At 35.6% G+C, this 12,972-nt stretch overlaps 1 protein-coding gene across 8 annotated transcripts in view; it reads right to left on the reverse strand.

The window, feature by feature from the left end:
- Positions 1–2,678: 2,678 nt before the first annotated feature.
- SLC39A8 (solute carrier family 39 member 8) overlaps positions 2,679–12,972 on the reverse strand; it is a 62,458-nt gene continuing 52,164 nt past the window's right edge. For 7 of the 8 annotated variants that reach the window (XM_084516651.1, XM_084516656.1, XM_084516652.1 and 4 more), the window contains 3 exons: positions 9,365–9,572; positions 8,632–8,816; positions 2,679–5,512 (listed from right to left, as the gene is read on the reverse strand). In XM_084516651.1, coding sequence (XP_084372777.1) covers positions 5,366–5,512; positions 8,632–8,816; positions 9,365–9,572 — 540 coding nt within the window. In that variant the 3' untranslated portion in view covers positions 2,679–5,365. Of the gene's footprint in view, positions 5,513–6,738; positions 6,861–8,631; positions 8,817–9,364; positions 9,573–12,972 lie in introns of all 8 variants that reach the window. The other variant, XR_014692197.1, reaches the window with a different exon arrangement.

The following is a 12,972-nucleotide window of genomic DNA, read 5'->3' on the forward strand; positions in this document are numbered from 1 at the left end:
TGCACTTGGGTCTGCTGTTTGTAATAGGAAATTTCAAGCAAATCACACCATAACTTACTTTTAATGAACACTTAACTATTGCAAATCACTACCAACATTTTTACAGCCAAGAGGGGATCTGTATTATCTAACTAACAGCTTATTAAAATGGTCAAGAGCTTCCTATAGACTGTAAGAAGTACCTGGAAGTTAGAGATTAAAAGAGACAGTACAAATTCTGTAATAATCTTTACTTGAAGTAATTGTTTTCAGTATATGAAAACCTGAGAAACAGTTTCAACAACTCAGTATCACACGCAAATTTGATTATCACAAATATAAAAGAAACACTCTAAAAAGGTTTTCATTACAATTAAGACAGCTTAGTGGAATTCATGGCAAAGACAAAAAAAGTACAAATCAGTGATGCAGCAATAACATTTTGTCTTACAGAAACAACTTGAAGATGATTTAAAATTTTCTAGACAGTATTTTATTGTTGTATTTACCAAGACAAAAACTCTATTAGGTTTCACCAATGAATTGGAAGAGCGGATTTTAGTGCAGTTTCAGTATCTTTAAGGCCAATGACATAAAAAAATATTTGGTATTTTCTAACTAAGTACATTTGACTCATATCAGCTCATTTCATGTTTCTTCTAATTAGATTGGTTTTCTCACCACTTAGTGATAGAGGGATGCCACTGTGTATGGTCTCTTCTCAAGAACCAGTCTATTCAGAAATGACTACTGCTCTCTCTCCAATTGGCTAGCATAAGCTAGATATAAATATAGATATATTTTTTTTTTTGTCTATGATTTTCTATACTGCTACTATTCTAAATAATTAAAAAGCTGTTAAAATAACTAAATGCTTTTATTGAAAATGATTAGTAGATATTATTTTCTTTTTAATAACTAGGGCATTGCCAAGACCAAACACGTGACTAATTCTGGCAACTTTGTCAGCCCAACTGTATCTTCTCAGCAAACTGAATCATGATGGGTTCCTCCTCAGCACTTACTAAGATGATAAAACAGTAATTTAGAATGGGATGGAGGTAACTGCATTTTAAAATGGAAAAAAATATGTAGAAATTGAGGGGGGGTTGATAAACTTAGAAGAAAGCATAGTGACCATAATAGGGGCTACAAAACATGTAACTACATTATCTTTTTCAAAAATATTAGGTTGGAAAACAAAACAAACAAAAAAAAGACAATATCAGGTACAAAAGAAATGTATTACAGATTAAACCCTAAAAATACAACGTAACCCTGTCTGTCTTTGACAGATGTATTCTATCTACTGCTAGCAGACGTGGCTTTCTGTCTAGTTTTCATCTTAACAACCTTTGTCAACTTATCACACCAGTACATTTTGAGTTGAACTGCAAGATAGGGAGAGGGGAGTTTCTTCTAGAATATCAGAGAGATAACTTGTACATCAAGTATTGTAAGAACTGATAAGCCAGCTACAGTGTTCCTGGAAACTTCGGGATGTTTGATAGAGTAAAAGTCAATAGCTAAAATATGCATTGGGTGCATATGCACACGTGAAATGGTTTGCTGGCACCCACCAATACTTACAGATTAATTGTTTACAAAGTTAGTGTCCTTCTCCTTGTGTATTTCTGGTGTCTGAAATAAAACACGTGTTTCTAGAGACAGCATTTCTCTATCTTATTTTCTCTTATTTGAGCTTCCATAGGGGAATTCTGAGCAATTTTGATCCTTTTGGAAATGAACCACAGCATGCATGTCTTCTTGCACCTATCACTTGGGCTGAAAGCAGAGACACCTGAAGCTGGTGCAACACTCTTAAGGGATCAGCTACAGCTGACTACTTCACACAACTGCAGAGGGTAGAGGGAGACTCTCTTGTTATAAGCTTTTGTTCTTAGACTTCTGTCTAAACAATTTTCACCTGGCTTATGCTGGTAGTTGAATTATTATTTTTTTAATTTAAAGTAATCTGAAAGACTTCTCAAATTCTACTCCTTGGCATTATTGTCTAGAGTTAAAAGAAAAACAAACTCAATCCATATTCTCAATTTTCCTACAAGTTGCATGTTCAGAAGAGTTAAACTTGGCTCAACACTCTACCTCTGTAAGTAGCTTCATTAGAATTGCATGTAGTAGAAAAACAGTCACTTAAGACTTATCTCCCTGGATCTCAGTCTTCCTTAAATTTACATTATCAAGACACTACAATAAAATGCAAAACAACGTGCAAATATGTAAATCTGTTCACCTATCTTCAGGTAAAATCAGTGATTTCTTAAAAAGAATGTTTCCAAAAGACAATACAGAAATTAGCACACGTTTGATTCTCTATGTGCATAAAATGGGAGACATTTACACTGCTGTTATTAGAATAATTGAATGTAACTTTTGAATGTTCAAGCCATCTGTAAACTACGTAGATTTGGTTTGGTAGATTTTTAACTGAAGTAACACGAAGCTTCAAGCCAGATGCAAATCTAGATGGAGCAGCAGGGTAAATATTTCAACATATAGAAGACCACAATGAGTTCCAGACTACTCTTAGAATGGGGCTGATATTTAATTTAGCTGAAAATTTGAGAGCAAATTTTCAGTTTAAGAGGCCCTTTAAATCTTTACTCAGTAAAGATCTCATTGAAACGTCAAAAGCAATAACCCTAAACTTTAAGTACCAATTTATTTTTTTCAATTCATTTTTCCTGAAACCATAGACAGTAATCACGTATTACATTTTTGACAGGTTATCCCACAGACCATTTCACTTTTCTGCATTTATTTTCTTCAAACAACCAGAGGTGCTCTAGGGTTTATACTTCATCCATATTGTCGCTCTTTATACACTTTTTGCTCCAAAATCAATTGCTATTCCCTCCTTAGACTGTTTTATAGGTGTGTTGTTGTTTTTTTCCTCTCTGACTTTAGTGAAATTTACTAAGTTGTGTCTTGAATCATGAGGCACATCATGAAAAAGAGAAAAAAATATGACAGTGATCTAAGAGTGCTAACAGAGAATGGTTTCCCAAGTGTATGTTAGCCAGATAATCAGATCTATGGAAGCAACAAATATGAAAGCAGATGAGAGCCCTCTGAAGTATGTTATATACTGCATTTGCACCACTGTTGAAAAGAAGGCTGAAGAGATGGCAGAACGTAAGATGAACAGTGTTACATACATGTATTACAGCAACATTAAAAGGAATATCAAAATCTCTCTCTCAACTGATTTCCAAACTTTTAGGGAGTAACTTACTGCAGTCTTATCTGTCACCAAACAGCAATGTTTTGAGTATTTGCTCATGCTTCTTCCTCCCTGAATGTAACAGCAAAATCGAGGAAATCACTGGCAGGCCTAGAATTGGAATTGATTCATTTTATATGTACTGGACAAACATTCTACTGAAGTTCATACAGACAAACCAGGTTTTAGAGAAATTAAAAAGCTTTCTTACCTACTAAACATTCCACTAGCAGGAGCAGCATTTTGATTTGTAACTAAACCACTAGCCTGAATATCAGGAATTGTTCCATCTCTAATCTGACCTATGATCTAAAAGCAGTTTATTGCAATGATGTTTGTCCCATTTTTCCTTTCTTAGGGAGATGATAAAAATCAAGTCTCCCTTGCAAATTTTTGGATTTAAGGTTTAAATGTTCCATGCCAACATCTTATTATAATAACCTGATGAACTAGGAATAATCAAATAACTTTTTAAAAAGTTACTGAGCATTCATAGTTACTACAATACATACTTGGGACACGAGTAGCATTTACAAGCAGCTTATATCCAAGGAATCGACAAAAGAAAGAATTAAAGGAAAAAATATGGAGTGTGTGGACTCTTCTTCACAGAAACTCAGAGGGCATAAGGTGACTAATAAATGTTGTTCCATATAGCAAATAACATAGATTACTATAATTACGTATTAAAGATTATAACACATTTTAACTTAAGTATAATTTACTATTCCTGTATAGTTTCCCTTAAAAAATGCCTTTTTTTAATCAACAAGGCATTTAGAAAGTTATTTTTTCTAACATAATTAAAGATACGATTCAAATAAAACTTTATATAAATCATTTACCTTATAGAAAATATATTTTAATAGTGAAATAAAAAATAAAGGATTTGTCCCTTTTGACTGGCAAGAAATACATTAAGTAATTGTATTTTCCTTCAAGTTGGAAAGCTTCCATAAAAAACAATGCAAATGAAAGTAATTGACTACAGAATAGTAACACTTCTTTCAAAACTTAGCAGTGAGTGAAATAGGATATATTTGCATGAATTTCCTTGCACACATCTTACAACAGCAGAGTAGCTAAATTGTTTATTTCAGAAGAATTCAAACATATAAGCATGACTTCAGAAAGTTCATATGCAACAGATTGCAATAAAAGTTTGTACATTTTATTAACGCTTAACTTTCACCCAACTGCACACGAGAAAACTATTGAAATTACAAAAAAAAAAAAAAAAAGCTTCCTGGAATGTTGATTTTAGCAGTTTTTCCTTTAAGTTCCACTTTGTACAACTAACAATACATCCTTTCAAAATTTTAACCCAAAATACTGACTTTCAAGAGGAATATCTGTGGAACTTGTATGTAAAACAAGATTGTTTTCATAGAATATAAAATACTTGAAAAATTTTAAAATACTCAATGTTTCTAAAACATTATGGAGTTGATAAATTGTCATAATTTTAACACAGGTTCCCTCTAATTAAAAAAAGTGGTTCTCAAAATAAATCAACAATTCCCTAGTGCACACATAAAGAGAAAAGATCAAAAGCAGTAACTGGTATCTTTCCTTCCAGTGTTAATTAGTAATTAAAAATCTTAGCTTCATTAGTACCTACTTTGAAATAGTTTGATTTTTTTTTTTTTTTGATGGGGGAAGGGAATATTACACAGGCAAATCCTGCAACAGAAGTCATGAAAATTAACCAGCTTTGAAACTGCTTGCTTTCATCACAGTTTAAAAAGGATATGAGACTTCATTATTTTCTTTTAAATGAGAATCTTCCTTGAAGACCTCAGCTTTCATTTGGTCTGAGTTGCATGTACTTGCATGTACTGCCTACTTCTACTGGCCAAGTAACACCCTTTCTCTATAACAGTTCAGGTATGTCTGATGATTTTAAGTAGAAACACAAATATGAGAATCGGTTCCCTAGTAGAGTATAAAAGTCAACAGCTCCTAGTATTTGGATTAACTGAAAGTCCTAAAAGAATTTCCTGCATTTGGAATGGGGGAAGAAGACTTGTCAATGCTTCAAAACCAAGAAGATTGAATGAATGTCCCTTTATGGATTTCAAGTGTCTTCCATTCGTAGTTTATTTGATGCCTTCAATACCGATTCCATTTTCACTTCCATTATCACAGCTGAATATTTCCTGCGTACAAGGTAATCAACAGTATAGCAGCAAACCCCGTTAGTAAACCAGCGTTCTGAATAAGGAAGAATGTAAGATCCATCTTTCTTCCTGTCACTTTCTCTCTCAGCATATCATTCATCTCTGGGAACTGGAAAAAGGCATAATTTTAGGTAAGTATTGCCATCTTGTGGTAGCGTGTGTAACTTAGACCATTTAACAACAAACATCGCTGCTTTGAACTGAGTATTAGAACTAACAGCAGGTGAAGGCAGTCACAGAACAAATCTCCCTAGTTATCCTGAAAACTATTTCATCAAGAATGGAAAATTGAAATGGTGTTTTGATTTCCTCTGCTGCAATATCACCTTTTTGGCTCTCATGCAGATTTCCTCTTTTTAATTTGGGTCCAACTGTTGGTCTGTATGTTGCTAGGAGCAGCTGCCCTTGTATTGCTAAATATTGTGTTTCTTTCTTCACTAACACAGACAGAGAAATCCTCAATCAGGAAATGGAAGATTAGGATTCTTCCACTTTATTTATAAGCAAAAGAGGTGAAGCTGAAAACACAAACAGCCTCTCAGAAATAAGAAACCTGTTACAAACAGAAGGTCTGTTGGGCTGATGAGGTAGTGATAAAGCAAGGAAGAAAGAATAGGAATGTTGTGAAACTGGTAGCAATAAACGCAATATTTCGTTAGGGTGTGATGAAGGGATTCTTCCTTCCATAACAGGTGTCATAATGGCACCATAATAGCAAAGGATGACTGTTCATTGCAGGAACAAAGGTACTTCGTCTGAGAGCCAGTGGAGGTGGTGGCAGATGAGCACTGGTGATAAAAGTCTCCATTAGCATGGGGCAATTCAGGGTATGTGTTCGTGGCAGATAAAGTCAAGTGTAGTTGACTTTGACAAACATAAGTAAGCTTTAAACTCTTCTGTTGTGGTGAGAGTAGTATAGCCAGCGTGCAACAAAGACTCAAGTTCAGTCTCAGTTTAGAAGCCTTCTGTTTGAATGACTCAGAAGCTTTATCTTTGATCTCATAAGACAAAAAGAACTGTCGAAGCCAATGCAATTCTTGAAGAACAGATTAAGGTAAATGGGAAGTGGCCAAACCTTCCCAGAAATCATTCCACAGCTCTGTGATCCTCTTGCACAAGAGGCAAAGACAACAACAAACCAGATTAGCTTCATGCCATACAGCAAGGCTCATGTGTGCTCACACACCTCAGTGTACACATTCTCACATACCCACAGCTTCATCACAGGGTTATCTTACTGACACAGAGGCTGGACTGCACCAGGAGTCCAGGAGAAAAAGGGAGGAAAACAGAACAGCAAAAAGAAAAGGGAAAGGGCATTCTAATTAATCCTACCTGCTTCTACAAGCAGACCAGAAAGTGGAAAGGCAAATCTCTGTACAGAGCACTTGCATACCCTATTTCAGACTTCTCAGGGGGAGAAAAGTTGAGACAGGTAGCTGATTCAATCAAAAAACCTAGAGAAAGAGATGCAGGAGAGGAGACAGATGGTGGAAGGGAGGGGGGAGAGAGTGCAGAACAAGAGATACAAAGAAAAGAATGTTACCTACTTTGATGGATTTAATTAGAACAATTTTACGATGAGCCACTCTAAATTTATGCCATGAGTTTTGCACATCATAGTTGAGTGCACTACTATTTATTATAAGAGAGTGAAAGCAAACGAACAGCATTAGCAATTAAGGTACTGCAAATTTGTAAAAGAAGCTATTTATATTGTTCATTTAACTCTAAGATTACTACTTATGAAATCCTATGTTATTATCTCAACTACATTAGTATTTAATGTAATAGTCCTTATAAGCATGTAAGAGTTCTTAAATGCATGTAGAACCAAACTGGGGCCTCAAATCTTTTCAAATTCAGGCCTCACTCTGGTTCTACACTCGGAATGGATTCTAATATGACAGGTGGAAACAGAATTATTTTTTTATTTTATTTTTATTTATTTATATATATTATTTATTTATTTATTTATTTATTACAGATTTATCTGATCTTACAACACTGGAATTAAATATAATAAAGCTTTAAACTCTTGTAAATTCTCTTTCATTTTGAGATAAAACATCATTGTAAGGAATTTATAGAATATTGCTGACTGCCTGGTGAAGCCAGATTAAATTCCCAACATCTAAACCTGATCTAGAATTTAGCACTATTTCTTTGCCTTATGTTTTCTAATATACTTTCAAAAACAAAACAAAAAAACTCAGTTTTGAATGAAGTTTAACAGATCACTTTTTTTTTTTTTTTTTTTTTTTTTTAAAGTCTGGACAAAGAAACTGGGGCTGGTACTGTTTAATTTAAACAGTATTGGAGTTTAAGTCAGGGTTTTCACCTAAACAATTCCAAAATTATTGCTGAAGTTACATAACATATTCCATTCAACTCTTAAAGAATTTTTAGTTTAATTTTACTTATTTTTTCTGCTTTTCTTTTAGAAGATGATTTCTGAAAAGACAAATGATTCATTGTTGCAGGAAGCACGGCTGAAAGCACGACAGACACCAGTAGGGTCAGATCATGCTCCATTTTATTTTATTTATCAGGCCCGAATAGCCTGACTTTTATAGTGAACTTAATAGGGGCAGACAGTGTTTCACACAAGATTATTGGTCAAAAGCACTCAGACAAACAACTACAAGAAAACAACCCCACCTGCAAGAAAACAACCCCCTTGTGATTAGCAGTCACATAGACCTTGTCTTTGAAGCCAGCTGCTGGCAACAATATTTTTCTGAATTCCTCAATTGGGTGATGTGGGAACACTGTCATGGGAACTTCTCATAGTTGCCCTGGTAGCTTGGTTTGCTCAGCTACAGCAAGCCATGGGATTTTTGCTGTTTCAAGAAATCCCTCAACAATACATTTAATAACAATAATGTGAGATGCTCTGCCACTTCTTAAAATGCTGAAACAAAGTATTTAAACACTTTTCACTCTTGAATGAAACCGGCCCAAACTCATGAAAAGCTTCTCTTTCTTTAAAACTCATTTTCAGCAATAATCTGACCAGCCCTACCAGGCTTTCACATTTAATGAATAAGCATAATTATTTGTGCACCTTCATTAAGGTTATAATTGACTACTTAACGTCTAATAATAAGATGTAGATGAATCTGGCAGGAGAGAGACAAAAATATTAAATTCTACCAGAGAAACTGTTACTGCAGTCTTTACTTTCTTGCAGAAAACTAAATAACTGAAAATGAAATTCTTTCTCACCATATCTGCCAGAGAGATATACAGGAACATTCCACCAGCTACTGCAAAGATGATGTTAGGAGCAAAGTTGTTGCCTACTAATATACCGAAAGCCATCCCAATATAACAGGAACACGCAGACAGAAAGTTGAAAAACAGAGCCTGCCGAGTACTCATTCCTGCACTAAGCAAGATGACAAAATCCCCTAAAAAGAGAAAAAAGAGAAAGAAAAAAACAAAAATGAGAAAACCATCTTCAGCAAATGAAATTATGATATTTTTTTTTTTCAATGGAAGTCTAAAGAAAAAGACATTATTCGTATACAGCTTATATCCCACTGCTGGTTTTCCTCATGCAAGTAAATGATGAGTATTTCCCTTCAACAATAAGATAACTGAAACATTCTAAAGCAAGTAGGTGATGCACAACATAGCTAAGAGCTTGAGAACACAGGACTACCCACAGTGAGCAAAAATAAAAAAAAAAAAAAAAAACAACAACAACAAAAAAAAACACATACAAAAGCATGTATGAACAGGGCAATTAATACCTATCTAATATACATTCCTAGTTTCCATCCATCTGCACTCAGGAACTTCTTGGGCTAGATGTGTATTATGGTACTTGGTAACTTTTTGATGAGTGCTTTTTCTATTCATTTATCTAAACTTTTCAATCCATGCCAAGTTTCTGCAAGCACAACCTCCTACAGTAATTTTTGTCAAAAACAATGTGTTGAATTAAGTTCCTTACCCAGCTCATGAGGAAACTCTTCGCACAAGATGGCTATGGAGGTACTCAGCCCTTGAAACGGAGACAAAGTGAAAGAAGCACCAATTGCCAAACCATCTATGAAATTGTGTACGGCATCACTCAGTGTTACCATCCAAGCAATGGTTCCAATCTTTGACAGTGGGTGCCCACCGAGACATTTACATAACTTGCTTTGGGTTACTTCCTCCTGGAAAAACAACACAATAAAGCAATTACATAAAACACCGAATAAAGAAGTCAATGAAACACAGTTCTGGCTTTAATCAAATGCTGAGTAAAAAATAAAGCACAATTACATGAAGAAAACAAATTGCTTGGTCCAAGAGGCAGAGGGCACAGGCAGCAGCAGCAAATATTTTCTGTTTCAACAACTGAAAAGTGAAGGGCCCAGTCACCTTCTGACTACAAAGCTTTAGCTGAATGCCCTTCAGCTGAGACCGAAAGCAATTCAGACCACAATGTCTGAATGTCTCTCTGGCAGTGTCTCTCCCAGATTACGAGACTGCCAAGGGTTGATAAGGCTCCTCACAGCCTCCTCAGCAACCTCTATTAAGCATGTACAGTGGAGAGGATTTGATCATTGTGATTGACAGCATCCGTACTTCCTACCTGAAACAGACCTGGATAAATTACACGATGCCTGTATGTACATCATGCTCGTAAAGACACAGCCACCACCACAGCAACAGACTCCTACATGGGAATCCAGACACGCATCCAGGTAGTCCTCTACTTTTATTTCTTATTTTGAGCAGTGACAGTTAAGTCCAGCTAGTGAAATCAGTTTTTACCAAGTGCATGTTTAAGAACAGCAGTGGCTAGTTCTGACTGTGGGAGTTGAGAGCTCAGAGCACAACTAGAACTGGCTAATATCAAACTGCAATGCACAATCATGCCAAGGCTCTCAATAATTCCTACCAGACGTGGAAGTAATTTATACATCCGGTGTCATGAAATAATGAGAAATTTGACAAAGATAAAAGGAACTGCCATTTCAGCTGGGAGTACAAACTAATTTCCACTATAAAAATCCTAATGTTCCATTCTGATAAATTTCTGTACACAGAGATATTGTGGTTAAATTATATTTGCAAGGATAATAGCATTGGAAAAAAAAATAAAAAAGGATTTGCATATAAGGCATTAACTAGTGTTTACTACCAGAATACAAAAATAGTAATATATATGTTTACTCAGACATATTTAAACACCTTTCTTCTTGTAAGAGAAGGATGTAGAGGAATACCTCTTTCCTTTCTATCAATGGGTCAAAAAGATAATTCCAAGAAATTTTTCCAAGGAACATTAGAAATGGTTTTAACTTTATCATATCAAATGTAAATACTACCAGACAAGTGAAGTTTGAACTTTAAGGAAATATAACGATTAATAAGTGCTCACAAAATCTTTAATGACAGAGCAACGAGATCCGTCTCATGCTTTGCTCACCGAACTCTTATCTGACATAACATATACGTGTATGTTGGAGCTGCCTTGGAACAGGACAAAAGTTCAGATTAGGGATTTCCCAGTCTGAAGTCTACTACATTACTTGGAATCTGTAGCTAGTAAATCCATGGTTAAGTAGTGGCACAATGAAGATTGAGTAAAAAGATGATATTTATTGAGTAAGAAGATGGTATTGAGTAAGAAGAAGAAGAGTATCTGTTGAACTCATCAAGATCAGAACTGACCAGGCTAGGTTTGGGTTATCTATGGTTTTGGTTGTTGGTTTGTTGTATTGTTTTTGTTTGTAAGTAACTGCAATTAAATAAGGAAAACAGTATTGACTTACTTCTAAAACTACTTCCTTGATATAGTATTTCAAACTTCAGAGAAAATTGTAGCTTAAAAACTAGGAATCAGATTCTGAGAGGCTTCTATTATATGTATACACATCTAACAGCCATTTACTGTGTAGCTTTAAGGTATAATAAATAATTCTTGCCTGTAATCTACCTTAGATAATGTCGCAACTTCTTTTGGAAACCATATGAAGTACAAGGACATTGCTTGTCTGCGTTCACGTACTGAACTTTACTAGATCATATGCCCAATGAATGTCATATGCCCATGAATATCATTGGGCATATGATCTATAGTCATAGACAAATGACTAATACATATTCTTAATGCTCAAGATAAGGCAGACTGCTGATAAATTTACCTTATAAAAATATATAGAATTCTGAGGCAAAAATTATCAATCCCTGGCTCTACTGGACTGTTTCCTCTTTGTCATGATACTGTACTGGGTCTGGCTGGAATAAGACATTGTGCTCTGCACTTGAAGCTAGAACAGCCCTGATAGCACACCAATGTTTCATCTGTTGGTGAGCAGTGTTGGCACAGCATCAAGACTTTCTCCAACCCCCCCTGAAGTCGGTAGGTGGGGAGGGGACACCACCAGGCAGCTGACCTAAACCGACCAAAGGGATGTTCCACACCCTACGGTGTTACACTCGTCAATAAAAGCTCGGAAAGGGAAAGTAGAAAGGGTGGGCTCTCATTATGAAAATGTCCGTGCTCCCAAAAAACTGCAACATGTACAGAGGCCTGGTTCCCAAGATGTGGGTGAACATCACCTGCTAATGGGAAGCAGAAAATAATTGTTTTCTGTCTTTGCTTCCATGTAGCTTTTTTTTTTCTTCCCCCCTCTTTCTTTTCCCTTTGATTAAATTATCCTTATCTCAACTTGTAAGCCTTTTTTTCCCATCCTTTGAGGAGAGGGAGTGCGAGAGTGACGTGGTGGAGTTCAGTTGGCCATCAATGTGAAGCCACCACAGGTACTTCAGGAGATGTTACAGGAGAGATGCCAGCTAAGGAGCTCTGGAACACTCAACTGGTCTATCAGGTCAGATTTTTATTAATTACTACTGCGGTATTATTTGCATCACCACAATTGATGGTAAAACAAAAGATAACCTTGGTATTTTTGCTCTTCTGAATATATTTTTTCTTTAAAAGCAATGGCTTCTCCTTTGTTCCCAAATGTAAGAGAAATGATAGAGAGACTTCTCTTATTTCATCTTATGTCATTACCTCAGGGTACCGTTGCTCTTTCTAATGCATCTGTGACTCCCTCAGACAAGAACAAGAACCCCAATCTGTTAAATGCTTGCAGAAAAGAAAGAGTTTATATTCTGCACATCAGTGGAAAACCCAATAGGAGTCAGGACAGAGCAACTCCACCCTGTTGATAACATTTTCCTTCATACAGGCAAAAGAGTAAACACTGGAATGAAAGTTTTGCTCTTGAAAAAAATAAAAGATAAAAAGGTGCCTTTTGGTGTTCCCTAACAACTTCAACATTGTGTGCTTGAGACTACAGGCATTTTCTGCAATTTGTCTCTGAAGTAACTTTTCTTAAAAGTTACTGTTGTCAAGCTGTTTCATTTCAATGCGTAGTAGGTACAAATTCTGGGTCAGCACAAAAGAGGTTTCCAAGGTTGCAGTTACTGCTGCAAGTGAAATTTAAAAGTATGCAACTAATTAAACATTTACATTCACTCTGGCAGGCATTAAAAGAGAAAAGAAGGTTGCATCTCCATGGCTGAAAACAGCTACCACACTCTTGCACAGACTCC

This window comes from Aythya ferina (assembly GCF_964211825.1).
Source record: "Aythya ferina genome assembly, chromosome: 4".
NCBI classification, from domain to species: domain Eukaryota; kingdom Metazoa; phylum Chordata; class Aves; order Anseriformes; family Anatidae; genus Aythya; species Aythya ferina.